The 15,583-nt window shown below is 35.2% G+C and overlaps 1 protein-coding gene across 1 annotated transcript; it reads right to left on the bottom strand.

Moving 5' to 3' along the window:
• Window positions 1–5,834: 5,834 nt before the first annotated feature.
• On the bottom strand, window positions 5,835–6,626 carry LOC149150555 (uncharacterized). The gene has a single exon (XM_089445762.1). The coding sequence runs from the start codon at window positions 6,530–6,532 to the stop codon at window positions 6,137–6,139; it is 396 nt and encodes a 131-aa protein (XP_089301888.1). The 5' UTR covers window positions 6,533–6,626; the 3' UTR covers window positions 5,835–6,136.
• Between the last annotated feature and the right edge of the window lie 8,957 nt (window positions 6,627–15,583).

Raw genomic sequence — 15,583 nt, 5'->3', positions numbered from 1 at the left:
AAGTTACTTGGTAATTAGATACATCTACCATAATATTAGAAGCAAAGATTTCAGAATTCAATGCTCCAGAACCAGAAGGCCCATACCTACTACAACTCCATTTGAGACTATGCGTGATTGTCTGATAGTATCAACAAGAATGTGGAAATTTTAGATATCCACCACCTCGGTATCGAGTCGCCAGACTCTAAAATTCCCACATCTCACCAAGAATGAACTCCTTAGTGAGGGCCTTCATAAATTTTATGTCCATGCTCACACTACAACTCACTAGTGAAATCAATTTTAAATGATGGCATTCAGAGTCCCAAGGGTGGATAATCATCTACCATCCTCCCGAGTGGAAATTTATCTCAGTGATAATCAGAGTGGAGAGTCTAATCTACGATAAGATAAGTAATTGTAACACACTTGCATAACCAACTTCTAAATTTTCCATTAAATATTCAGGCCTAATAGCTCTACACCTCGTAAGGGAGAGAATATTTGTATCTGCTCCGTGTTATAGATGAATTGGGGTTGCCATGATAGCCTTATGAGAGGCTACTAGAGGAAGCATGCAAAACGATGCCCACTCATATCCAAGTCAAAAGCTAACCACACATGAATTATTGAGAAACGATATTGAGGGTGTGACATATTCAGGATAAAAGGATCCATGGTAATGGGAAGGTGAAACATATTGATAGGGGGGTTATTGCTATGGATATAAACATATAAAAAAATGGGCACTAGGGGAATAATATAGGCCAATAGAGACAAGGGGAGGACAAGATCCATCATAGCACAAATTAGGGGATGTAACAATGATCAATAATTCCATTTATTTCTTATTGGCCTTCTCCTAACAGGCAGGCTTTGTTGGCTAACATGTCAACATTAGAGTTGAGGGTTTAGAGAATGTGGAAAAATGAAGAATTAGAAAAATAAATTAGAATTTACTTTATTTGATGAAATAAAAGACAAAACATACTATCCCTTAGAGGGATATACAATATCAAAAGGTGAATAACTAAGAAAGAGTCTCCCATAACATAAATCTCATTTATCCCTCTTTCTCAGGCTAACATTAGCTCCAAATACAACCCATACATTTCAACTTGATTATTTGACTTGGAACCCAGACACCATGAGAATTTATCCATGATTATTCCTTTGGGATTAAGTAAAATCCCTCTTGCTCCTGCCACACCAACCTCTTAAATCCTTTTCACACAAAGAAGAGCTTTAATTCCTTTGGTAAAGACAACCATGAAGTTCATCTTTTGAAGATTTGGTTTGATAATTAAATGAAAGTTGATTTTAATTATTAAAAGTTGCAATGTTTTTATGTTTGATTGTTGCTCCTTTTCAGGTTTGATATTGACATAGATTTAATCATAGTTTTCGTAAGGCTTGATAACCTACGAGGTATGACAGTATACAACCTTTGATGTGGCGAGAATGATGGTGAGACAACTGTATAAATAGGATGGTATCAATAACAACTTGTAGCGGAAGAAAATATGGTTGATGGTGTGTGATGGAAGGTGTGGATGAGGAATACTGACAACGGATTCACACAAACAATGCGACTCGAGCAAAATTGGCTGTAGAAGGCTAAGGTAGTTGTAGTGTTGGTCTAGGCAACTCGAGGTTAGAAAATGATTGTGGATGGCTGCGGTGGGTGCTTAGCGATGGAAAAGTTGGTATGTTAACAATAGAGTAGGGGCTGCAGGCGGCGATGACAACGACTTGTTGGTGGGAGCTATGCAACCCGATGACTGCAATTCGCTTTTTTTTGTTTAACTTTTATTTTTTATTTTTAATCATTGACTTTATATATATATATATATATATATACACTGTCTCTTTGTTTGTTTTTTTTGTATAATGTATTTGAATTTTTTAATATTTTTTCCTTGTGCTATTTTTTTTTGCCTTTTTTATACTCTTTGTTATATATATATATATATATATATATATAGATATATATATATATATATATAGATATATATATATATATATATATATATATATATATATATATATATATATATATATATATATATATATATATATATATATATATATATATAGATATATATAATGGCAAAAGGTTTGACGATGAAATTGATAAACTCCAAGCAACTTTTTATGGCTAAAAGCCAAAATCAAGATGGTAACGAAATTGACATAGAGTTGATAGCCAAATACTGGACTAGACTGACTCTGTGCAACGGTTGAGTGTCTAGAGGAAGCTTTGATACCAATGTAATGAACAAATTCCATACTATGCAGTAGTCTTAAAAACAATTGTAACACGAAGACATCAAATGAAGATAGAAAAACACACACACACATATGTATAAAAGAGCTGATATGATATATGACTATTGATGTTACAAATGAGGGCCCACTTATATAACTTGGCAAGTGACTCTTCATGATTAGTCATGTCCTTAGAAACATGTCTCTTCTATATTAATCATTATTTAGTTAATCATTATTATGATATTTATATTATTTTTATATAAATTATATTCATAATACATTCCACAACTTATACTTAAATTTGGAAGTAATAATAGTTTTAATATTATCATTATTCTCCAAAATAATCTCCTACTTTACCTCTTAATGATCTAGCTAAAACCGGACAACCTTATCTTGACCTTGCTTGAGTGAGAGGTAGGGGTTTTGGCAAGAGTTAGAAGCAATTTGGGGATATTCTTAGCTTCCATGTTGTATAGCTTCTTCTTATACATGAGATACCTAATCCTAGCCATGCTTTCAATGGGGGAAAAACTCGCTTGAATCTAGAGGATAGGGTAGGGAGTATTTCCTATAATCTTGATGTTGTAGGTTATAAATTGATTTTGGATCAATCCTTGACGATTCTCTAGATATACTCCAACCCCAAACCTCACGATGATATAAAATAACAAGAGTGATAAGAGTCTCAAAGATGAACTTTTTTTTACTCCATACCCAAAGATTTGTCCACTTACAATTGTCTTCAAGCCCATAATAAGCTTTCCAACCCCCAATAATTCTTTTCTCAATGCTATAATTTAAGTTGCACTGATAATGAATGTTGATTTCCAAATACTTGTATGAAGAAACTTTCTCCAAATAATTATTGTCATAAATAATCTTTTAAAATTTAATAATATCATATATTTATAATAAAAATTTATATTAATATTATTTTTACCTTATTTATTTTGTCGATATATAATCTATTAAATGAATCTCTATATAATATTATAAGTTCCAATTTTTTTATTTTTTATTTTTTAAGTTTATAATTTTGATTTTATATTACATTAATAAATTATCAATATACAAATTAATATATAATTTTGATTTTTTAATATTATTAGAATAATAATTTAATTTTAACATTAAAGTTAAATTATATAAATTTATATTTAAAACATTTTTTTTTAAATAAAAATCTTATTAAAATAAAAAATTATATATTTAATTTTGAATTTTTTAATATTATTATAATAATAATTTAATTTTAACATTAAAATTAAATTATATAAATTTATATTTAAAACATTCTTTTTATAAAATAAAAAATCTTATTAAAATTAAAAATTATATATTTTAAGAATATCATTTTTAAAACATTTTATATTCCCTAGACTTGCAATTTTCTATCAAAACATTGTAAAACATATCTTGTGAATTTTTTATTCTATAATTTGATTTCAAAATTTTATATATTTCCTGTGTGGACACAAAGTTATTTGAACATATCAACATTGTAAAACTCTATTTTGCAGTGAGTCCTCGTTGAAGATGCAAAGCATAAAATCATGTTGACTTTAGATGAGTCTTGGTTGAAATTTAAAACGTGAAGAGTGCAATATGCAAAGCTCGCATAAATTCGTGTTGGTTTAGATGTTAGAATTCATGAATGAAAATATCTCTCCATGCATCGAGAAGGTAACTTAAAGAATCAAATTAGGTCTCTTTCTCAGAGGGAGATGGAGATTTAACAGCATTTCAGTTCTCTCTCTGCCGTCATCCCCTATCATCTCAATCCTCTATCGAGAGGAATAGAAAACAAATATAAGATGGGTCTTCTTCGTGCCAAAGATATAATAAAATTTCAATTTTGTCTCTGCACGTTATCCCTTGCCATCATCCTCCACGGAACCAGAGGTGTAACGCCCTCGCAACTCGGGCACGAGCGCGATAGGCAAAACGACCTCACTCGGCGGTTGGGCAAACATATTGACCCGTGGGCAACCGTGCACGACGGGTGGGCGACCCGTGGGCGACCCGGGCGGGCGGTCCGTGCACGACGACCCGGCAGGCGGACGCGACGAGCTGGTGGGGGTGCGGGCGTGCACGACGACCCGGCCGGCAGACGCGACGAGCTGGTGCGGGCGCGGGCATGCACGAAGACCCGGCGGACGGCGAGACAAGCTGACGTGAGCGCGGGCGTGCACGACGACCCGGCGGACGGCGAGACGAGCTGGCGTGGGCGCGGGCGTGCACGACGACCCGGCGGAGGGCGAGACGAGCTGGCGTGGGCGCGGGTGTGCACGACGACCCGGCGGACAACACGATGAGATGGCATGGGCGCGGGTGTGCACGACGACCCGACAGACATACGATGAGCTGACATGGGTACAAGCGTGCACGACGACCCGTAAAATAGTGCGGCGAGCTGGCGATGGGACGCGGGCAGGCACGACGACCCGAGGGCAGCACGGCGAGCTGATGCAGGCGCAAAGGTGCACGGAGGCCCGGCAAGAAGACACGGCGAGTTAACAAACAGGGTGAACGGGCGACCCGGGGCGGGCGACCCGCGAACAGTGGGCGGGCGACCCGTGCACGATGGCCAGGGCGACCCGGGTAGGGCGACCCGACATAACAGCAAAGCGCAGCAGCAATGCGACGAAGGTGCAACAGCAATGTGACGAAGGAGCAGCAGCTATGCGACGTTCGTGGAACACTTAGAAAATAATGCGAAGTATGGAAAGAAGGCCGAAGCCTTATAGAAGGCGTAAGGGAGGCCTTGCCGTAGGCAAAGGCCGACCTACGAAAATGTTAAGGCAGGGGCTTGTAAAACCAAAATAAGGGGTCGGCTTTGGAGTTGACACCCCTTCGTATTATGGCTGGCTAAGCATATAAACACAAGGGCGCAGAGCCTCATTTGGCATCAAGCACTTTGCTCTCTTCTCTCATACGAGCTAAGGGTAAAAGACGCAGCAGGAAGTGCGCACATCTCATGCGCATGAGATAAGTGCGCAGATTTACCAAGGAGCTGTTTTGTGGGACGAAGGCACACGGTAAAGGCAGATTTATGTGTAGGCCGAGTTGGTGGAGTTCTGCAGCTCGGGTGAGCTCGCTCCTACCAAGGAAAGGTTAACACATGTATGTAAAGGCGGTTTGCCTCCATTGTAAAAAATTCTAAGTGTTGGCCGTGGACTTGCCCGGCACACTTGTATGTATTATTGACAAGGTTTCATAATATATTATTTGGGCGGACTCGTTCGGGAGTTGCCCCTCCCTATATGATTGTGTGCAATTGTTATGTTCATGGTTTACTTGCATATTGATTGTATATGTGAATGAAGATTAATGCATTTTACTTAATTGAGAAGATGAAATTAAGTATGTTTATGTGAAAGGCGTAGTCCATATGTATAATTATTAACGAAAAGAAAGTACATGGTGGTGCCGCACCCCGCCGGGCACGGTCAAAAAAAATTGCAGTAGGCTTGGGGGCGTGACAAGAGGTATCTTACACAACTTTTTTACGAGGACAATCGTGGAGTCATTGGGAGAGTTACATAAAAAATCAAAGTGACACTGGCATTAATGAAGAATACATTAACAAATGAATGAATTTGACTGGGGTATCAAGAACTGAAAAAGATACTGACAAAAAGCTAGTGTAAATTGTAATTACTTTCTTCTACGTACGCTGTTGCAGGCCTGTTCCTGCGTTGTCATCATGCTGCACCAAAGTAGAGCTGCATGCGCTCTGAAACATTTTGGTTTTCACAGTTCAGGCTGGCTTTCGCCGTTGTTAAATCTTCCTTTTGTCTGGTTACATAGAGTATATATGTTATCTGTTTTCTGGGCGTTTTATCTCATTGGTACTGGTACATTCTTGCACCATGTAATTCTAATTCTGGGAACTCCTCCGTTTGATAAACTGGTTGAAGGAATGACCAGAGGTATCACCAGCTCTTACAATTCCGACGGACCCATCTGTTAAAACTGGATATTTATGAATCCCTGCTGCATTAATCTCGTTTACTGGACACGAACCTCCCTTGCTTCCCGGGGGAGGCCTGTAGTTTTTACATTGGGAGGGGCCTGACGGAGGCACGGGACCCCTTGGAAGGGATTCGAACCACCCATTCTCCATCTGAATACTATTAATATAATGGTTACTGTTTTCCACTTCTCCCAATATGAACTTCAATTTCAGCGGCCTGCATGCGCAACTTTCACTAATTATCAACCCCATAACCATAGCCATCAATATGGCAAATCGTGTTGCCATTCTCATTTCCATATCGACGCAACCAATCCAATACAAATTAGAGAAGAAGAAAACTATCAATACAAATGATAGAAAAGAAAACTACGCGCCAATATGAATATCAATAGCAATATGAATATCAGAGCAATATGCAGACTGTATGTTCCTTGCATATATATATGGAGTGGTCACGCGGAGAGGCGGGGTGGCCGAGTCTGACTAAACGTGGGTAAGTACTTGAGGGGCGACTGTATAATCTGGTCTACCTTTGACGTTCTTATAACACCTTCATTGGAATGGAATGGTCTGGTCAAGCAAGGGAGGCGAACAAAACATGATCCGCCGCAGTTAGTAAAACTCCATCTGAAATCAACGTCGACTTTTTGATTAACTTGACTTTGATATTCAAAACTTCAGCCCGTCATTTTCATGATCTTGGCTCTGACATTCAAAACTTCAGCCCGTCATTTTCATGATCTTGGCTCTGACATTCAAAACTTCAGCCCATTTGAAATAAAGCAGCTTTCACACCTTATGTGGTGCATAAACATTTCCTTTAATATATTTGGGTTTATTTCTTATTGCAAAAGTAATTGGACTTTCAATTTTAAGTTAAATTTCTACCATATTCATCTGATAATTAGAAAATTTGTGGTGCACAAACATTTCTTTTAATATATCTGGGTTTATTTTATATTACTTTTCTGTTTATTTTTTATTGCAAAAATAATTGGACTTTCAATTTTAAGTTAAATTTCTATCATATTGATCTGATAATTAGAAAATTATAAGAATATCCATTTATAATAGAAATTAAAATATTTATTTTAAAATATATTTCAGGTAGCTAAAATTTAAAAATTATAAAAACTAATTAAATTATAATTTTACTATTTTACTATTATTATAACTTAATACATTAATAATGATTAATGTGTATTAAGATCAATGTGATTTATAGTATTTTAAGGAAAGAGAAGTTAACTAAGACTTTTTGAAATATAAGTGAGATAGAGATCTTCGAAAAAAACTATATGCAATTTTTAAGATGTGATCACAATATCTGAATTTGATTTGATCATCTATTTTTGAATTTAATTTGATTATCAATTTTAGAAAAATTTGATTTGATCATCTATTTTTGAATTTACTTTGATTATCAATTTTGAAAATATCATATAAAAATGAGATTTTTTAAACCTTATTTCTCTCCAATAAATTCCAAAATATTTCTAAAATGAAAATTCAAATAAAAATGACTATCAAAATGTGATACTAACAACAAACATTAAATGTCATGGATTAAGTGGTATGGCATGCTATCCTCCAATCATGTTTATTGGATTCCACTTAGACAACTTTTTCATTCACTTGGAGACTCATCGTTCCATACACTTATCAAATTTGGAAGTGGGATTTGACATGCACCATATGGTCACGGGGAGAGGCCACAATACAACTTTTTGTTTCAAGTGAGGGAAATGACGATTATAGATTCGTACCTAGTTCTTTCCTGACGCTAGGTCCCTTAGCCATAAGGAGAGATACATCATGAATGCATATGAGAATGTTACTTCAAGGTTGAGGTTTGAGTTTATTGATATAGGGAGGTGATTAATCTCAATTTTGATAATCAAAATTATTTTTTTGACTTAGTTTTAAGAAGAAAATGAACATTGCTAAGATAAAAACTAATTCTCATGAGATTTAAAGTAAAATTGGGTATTGGTCAATTACCAAAATATCTTGGGAAGATTATGTCACCTTTGTGATACTAAGAGGGTTGAAGATGAAAAACAATTTTTTAGACTTCCATGCTCTTACTCACATAATATCAATTAAACTCTTGCTTTATTAAGGTCCACCACCACCACCAACTTCGAAGATATTGATATAAAAATATAAGAAAATCGAAGTAATAGAAAAGTCTTAAATACTTATATATAGTATTACTTAAGACTCCTATACTTTTATAACAATAGCTTCAAAAGTCTTATATATATTGAAGTGTTTATATATATATATATATATATATATATATAAAGTTAAAATATTATTGTTAAATTAATAGTATTGAATTAATAATCATATTTCTTCAAAATATTTGTATGTTTTCTACTTATTTTTAAATGATATAAAATAATATATTTTTAATTAATGTCTTGGAGTAGCGCTATGTAATTAAAATTGTTGAGTTGTCTAATGTTTAGGGTGGACATTTTAGCTATCATTATGGGGAACAATAAAATAGTATGGTTGGAAGCGGTAGCAACTCACAATACCTATATAAAGAAGTGAGAGTAGCTTTCAACAATCCACCAATAATTAAGGACAATAGTATGATTGGAAGAGGTCGCCAAAACCATAGCTTTTAATAGTAAATTAACCATTTATAAGAATAAGTTAATAGTTACTAATTTTCAAGGTTTAAGAGAGGTTGACCACAATAAATTATAAAAGTAATGCTAATGTCATTATATTAATACATTTAATGAGATATAGGGATCCATAACTGATGGTATGAGGGCATTTGAAAGAAGGATACAATATATTGAGAGGATAAATATAACCACAATAGATTTATGAGTTTTTCATTTTGAAATAATATTTTAGAATTTAATTATGAAAATGTATTCAAGATTTAAAATTCTAATATATTAATTTATGGATATGAGGAAGATATTTAAAAAAAAGGAAGAAAACACATAACAATTTGAAGGAAATTAAAAGGATCAGTTAATGGGATAAAAAGGAAGAAACGTTAATTTAAGGAGAGAAAAAAATTATATAAAATTAATATTAATTGAAAGCATAATATCCCAACCAATGATAACTAAGAAAAGAAACTGAACAACTAGAAATGAAAGAAAAGAGGGGAGACGCTGGGGTTTAAGCACAAGGGGGAAAAAGGAGGAACAAACTAGAACAAAGGAGGAGGGGGGTAATAGGACACAACTAGAACAATTCAAAAAAAAATGACAAATAGAAAAAGAGAGGGGGAAAGGGTAGGGCCCACAAGATCCAATCGAGGTAGGGTGAATTAGTGATTAAGAAGGTTGATTAGGGGTTTCAAATAATCAATAAGTTTATAGGCATCCTCCCTATTTAAGTCATTTAAGTTCTTTTCAATTTCAAAGACTTTAGGAATAAGGGAGGTGGAATGTAAAGGAGCAAAGACGAGGATTTTGGGTTCATTAAATCTTATGAGATGTTTAGATTTAAACGAGTGTTTCACGAGGGATATTTCAAGATATAATTATCGATAATGCCAGCAGTATGTTCCTTCAAATGAAATTCAAAAGATCTACCTATTTGGCCTATGTAAGATTCCTCCATGCAACTGAAGTAGGTGGATAATGTCGTGGAAGAATATAGGGACATATTCTCCCCACCCATAGGGGTACCTTTGCATTGTTAGATCAAACATTTGGTTGATATAACTTGCGAAGCACCTCTACCCAATCAGCCGATATACCGCTGATCTCTTTTGGAAAATGAAGAAATCAAGTGACATATCTTGGATTTGCTACAAAATGGGCACATCCAACCTAGTTCCTCACCTTGTGGGAGCCCAAGTGTACTCATACAGAAGAATAATGAGACCTAGAGACTTTGCATTGATTATCATGCATTAAATAAAATTATTGCCAGGAACAAATATCCAATCCCACTAATTGTCTTAACCAACTCAAGGGGGCCAAGTACTTCAATAAGATTAATTTGAAGTCTGGTTATCACCAAGTTCCAATAAAACCCATAGATGTATGGAAAACCACCTTCAAATCCAGGAAAGGCCTTTTTGAGTGGTTGGTCAAGCCTCTCAGGTTGACAAATTGGCCTACAAATTTTATGATGTTGATGGATGACATCATGCGACCCTTCACCATCTTGTTCATGGTTTTATTTCTGAATGACATCCTCATATTTAACAAGATTTTGGAAGAGAACTTGCAACACGTTTAACAAGTCGTTCAAACCATGCAACAACACAAACAATGTGCCAATTTGGAGAAAGGCGCCTTTGACATGAACTAGGTCCGAAATGTTAGTTACAACATTGATGAGAAAGGCATGCATGTGGATCTGGCTAAGATCCAACTCATTTAGGATTGGCTAGCCCCAACCACTCTAACATAGCTTCATAGATTTCTAGGCTTTGTCAATTTCTATCGAAGGCTTGTATTAGGATTTTCTCATATCACTTAGCCTTTGAGTCAAGTTACTAATGGTGGAGCGAAAGCAAAGTTTTTCTAGTCTGAGTCCCAATAAAACGTGTTCGTTGAGATGAAGCCCATATTTTTCTCTGCAAAAGTTCTCACATTACTATACCTACAACAACCATTTGAAATTAAGGAAAATCCCTCCGACTATGCTATTGGTGCAATTCTCACCCATCAAGGACATCCAATGGCCTATCATAGTGAGACACCCTTTGATACAATTTAGAAATACCCAACCTACGATAAAGAGAAGTATTCTATCATGCAGGCTTCCTGACAGTGGAAACATTACATTATGGGGAAGAAGACAATCATCCACACAGATCACCAAAATCTTCAGTTTATACAAACGCAAGGGAAGCTGCAAAATGACCGCCATCCGAAATGGTCCACATATTTGGAACAATTTAATTTGAACATTAAGTACAAGAAAGGAAGCACCAACAATGTTTCAGATTGCCTTAGTCGGCCACTCGTTGTGGCACTAGCCACTATTCTCAACTCCTGTCTGCACGAGACTTTTGGATGGCCACAACTTTACAAAAATGATCTAGAATTCACCACCACATATTAGATGCTGATGGATGGCATGTCGGTTACATATTTCCACCTCTGAGATGCACCTTTATGCCACCTAGGACACCTTTGTGTTCCTTCAAGTGAGCGTGCCAAGATGATTTGGGAGGCGCACTATATTTGGGTCACAAGAAACTTCAGTGGAGAGAAGACAATGGCAATATTGCAAACGTATTTGGAAAAATCTCTGACATAATGCTGGAAAATCTATCATATCCTGCACTGCCTGTGCCATTGCAAAGGCAACCATTAAGAAGAAAGGCCTATATACACCTCCTCCTACTCTTGGCTGACCTTCAGAATCCATCTCCATGGACTATGTGGCTGGTCTTTCCTTCTACCAAGCACGGAAACAACTTTATATTTGTGGTTTTCAACAAATTTTCTAAGATGGCCATATTGGCTACTTGCAGGAAGAGTATCACAATGGAAGCCATTGCCAAAGTCTTCTTTGAACAAGTGCAGGTACATTCCGAGATCTCATAGACCGTTACATCAGATCAGGATAATGGGTTTCTAAGCACATTCTGGTCAAGCCTTTGGTCAGTTTTGGATACCAAGTTCACTAAGTTGACTACATTCTAGCCCCAAAATGATGGCTAGAAAAAGGTCGTCAACACGATGAATGTGCACATACTACACACGTACAACTATAAGCATTCAAAAACATGGGATGAGAGTCTTCCCTATGTGCAACATAGTTATAATAGAGCCCTCCATAGCTCAATGGGCCATAACCCCTTTTAAGTGGTCCTGAGATTTCAACCATTATGTCCTATTGATGTTGCACTATCTTTTGCAACTACATAGAAAAATCTACCCATGTTCAATCTGAGGATGATAAAAACAGTAAATTTATTGAATGCATTCAACACATCCGCTAGTAGGTTCACAAAATATTGGTTAAAGCCAATTCCAAATACACACAATGACATGATCAACATCAAGTGCCACATAAGTTTTAGGTGGGCGACAAAGTGTGGTTACATTTAATGAAGGAATTCCTTGTCAGAGTCCATAAAAAGCTTTGACCACTCCAATACAAGACTTACACCATCACCAAGGTTGTGGGTGGATATTATGGGCCACACACCTATTGCACTTGGACCCCCAACATTGTTTCCTTTCAGTTTCTTTAATTTTACCACAACTTTCTATTTTTGGTAATTTTTCAGGTCTTGAACTTTCAAATATTTTTTGAGGCCCTAAATGTCGTTTTTTTGGAAAATGTGCCAAGTAGCCCATAGATCATAAGGCATGGGCTTTTTAAGAATTTTTTTTGTCCTTGGATAGATATTTCTAATGAGGTATTGTGCATGCCAAATAAAGATCACATGCCCAAATTACGACCCCGAAAAGTTGGCATTCCAACTAATCCCAACGGGGTCCACATAATTGTGGTGCTTCTTCTCCTAGGGTTAGGTGTTTGGTTGTTTAGGATTTTCCATTGTTTCTTAACAATAAAAAGGCCTCTGAGCCTCATTATAACATAGATTCGAAGGCATGTAGCCGTCACATCGCTTCTTAGAGGTAAGCTACCAACACGTGAGCTAGTTTGTTTCTATTTTTCATGTAAACAATTTTTAGTTCAGTCTTCACTGTAGCTCCATGTTTCTGTTTAAATTTGTTGCATAAATCTGGATCAGGCTAACAACCTAGCAGTTAGGCCAAGGGTGAAAATTGTAAAAAACTGTGTAACTGTTATATTTAAAGTTGGTGGGGTTCCATTACTTACTGGAATAAATCAACATATTTAAATATTATTACAATAATAAACCAAGGACCGTATGCCAACCAAAACATCATATGTTGAGTTATGTATGGGTTGCGCTAGAGACCATGACCATGGGATGATCTAAATAATTGCAATATAGTCAGAAGATTATGTAATATTACAAACCAAACCCAACAACACATCAGAATAGTTTATTTGAAAATAAATGTGCCACGGGTTGTGAGGATCAGAACTATTATTAAATAAGCATGCTGACCACAATTTAAATGAATGCGACACAACTGTGTTTTAAATGGACCGATTGTAATCTCAATGGATTTGTTCTAATGGGGTTGACAACGATTTTTGATTATAACAAAATATTTATATATTAAAACCATTCCATATGCCCAATGTGGGATAGGGCCCCCAACACATGGGTTCGACCTCGGGTCTGTCGAGCCCCTAAATTTTTATATATTAATTTTTTTCCAAAGAGTGAGGACATTCAATTTTTAAATTATTGATAGAGTTGAGCCTTATCAAGTAGATTTTAAGTCTGTGTTATTATTTTGTAAACAAAGTGTTTTCAGAGCTCAAATTTGCAGAAACTGAAGGAGGCTTTGAGTGGTACTTTTAAACCACTTCCTTGTACTAGAAAGATCAATTTTTATTGTAGGTTTTGAAGGATTTATTTGTAATTTAGTTTCAATTTATAGATAGGGTATTGTTGAGCTTGGTTTTTTTTGCAGTAGGAAGGAAGGAAAGTGGTTTACAAACACCATTGCTTTAGCAATAATTTTGTATGTTTCTTGTACCATATTGAATACCACATGATGTAACAAAGTGTGTTAATGCTTAGCATATGATTAATAAAATAGGCCACTCCCTTGGAGGAAGGACCCAAAGACATGGTCCACACTGGACAAACTCCATTATCACATGGTTGTCATTTCTTGTTTCACTTCTCATCTCAATCTTCTACATTTATTTTAATTACAACTTCATTAATTTCCTTTACACTTTACACTTGTTTGTAATACTTTAAACATAGTTTAATTTTAATCATTCAAACTTGAACATTTTTACAAACCAAGTTACTTTAAAAGATCTGAATAAGGAGAAGTATCTAATATATATAGAAGTTAAATATAAATGTATAGTAAGCTACTAGTCAGAAACTTGGATAATTCAATAGCTTCATGTTTATGAAGGTGTTGTAAATAGCGAGAGATTTTATGGGAGAGATTCTCTAGCTTTTCAAACATAACTGAATTGATGCTCTCTATATCCACCTAGTACATACATCTACATGCATAATTAATGGAAATAATTATAATATTCAAATATTCCCCTTTAATTATAACTATTCATAATTTAATACTGACCATTATAACTTTACCTTCAATAATGCCTCTATACGTTGCAATCTTTACAACACTTGAAGTCAACTCAAAAAAAGTTATTTTGCCTCATTAATTTTTGCAATCAAGTGCTCTATGTTGGAGGGTTACCATACTTCAAATAAATTCAAATAACTTATTTTACCTTATTTAATTTTGCATGTTGGTGCTTATAGAGCTCTATACTCTACGTTTTTTCTTTCTCTCTCTTTAGCTTTAAATTTTATATTATGCATACTTTTTCTTCTTTTTCAACATCAACTTTACTTTGGTCTTCTTCTCGAATAATTCCTATCATCTTTGTCTTCCTCATCTAATTCTTCTTTTATATTTGCTTCTGCTATGGCTATTGATGATTTAACATTTCTGTCAAACTTTGTACTATAAAAATAACATCCTATCATCTTTGTCTTCCTCATCTAATTCTTCTTTTATATTTGCTTCTGCTATAGCTATTGATGATTTAACATTTCTACCAAACTTTGTACTATAAAAATAACAGCTTCATTTTCTTTAATGCCCTCTTTCACTACTATAACATCTTCAACAACTCTTATGGTTACATTCTTTTTTCATATTATTTCTATTATTGTAGTTATGGTAGCTTTTCTACCCACTTTCATCTCCATCATAATTGGGATTTGCAGATCATTCCTCAAGTATTACTAATTCAACATCATAATCAAATTCAACATTCACTGCAACCTCATTCATCTCTTCAACAACTTCCGTCTCTAGGTTCTCCTTACATTTTGCTACTGCTACAAAAGTAGTTTCAATTTCATTATCCACATATTTATGTACATAATGGGCTTGAAATTCTTAACATGATCATGCTCTAAATCTCGTACAATTCCACCTTTTCATTTCCCAATTTCTATAACAAACATTTTTATAGTGTTAAGAATAGTTGTGATATCCATCTGGTTTATGTTCTTTTGCTTCAGTAGGATCTTTCATAATTTCTCCAATTATTTCTACAATGTCCATATCCTCTACCCGTTACAATAGTCACTTTTTCAATAGTTTCAACATTTTGTGATTTAGCTTGATGTTAATTGGTGTTGCTTCCTTTTCATTATGTCATTTCTCGAATATACCAAGCTTCTTTTGAGATGCTATAATGCCTTATCCCATAAATAATTTGTCTCAATCAAATCAGACAGAAAAA

The sequence above is a fragment of the Pinus tabuliformis genome, chromosome 9, assembly GCF_031772625.1.
Source record: "Pinus tabuliformis cultivar Carrire ecotype Pingquan chromosome 9, CPIR1, whole genome shotgun sequence".
In the NCBI taxonomy this organism is placed as follows: Eukaryota; Viridiplantae; Streptophyta; class Pinopsida; order Pinales; family Pinaceae; genus Pinus; species Pinus tabuliformis.
The sequence above is the reverse complement of the archived record's forward strand: the minus strand, read 5'-3'. Positions and strand labels throughout refer to the sequence as shown.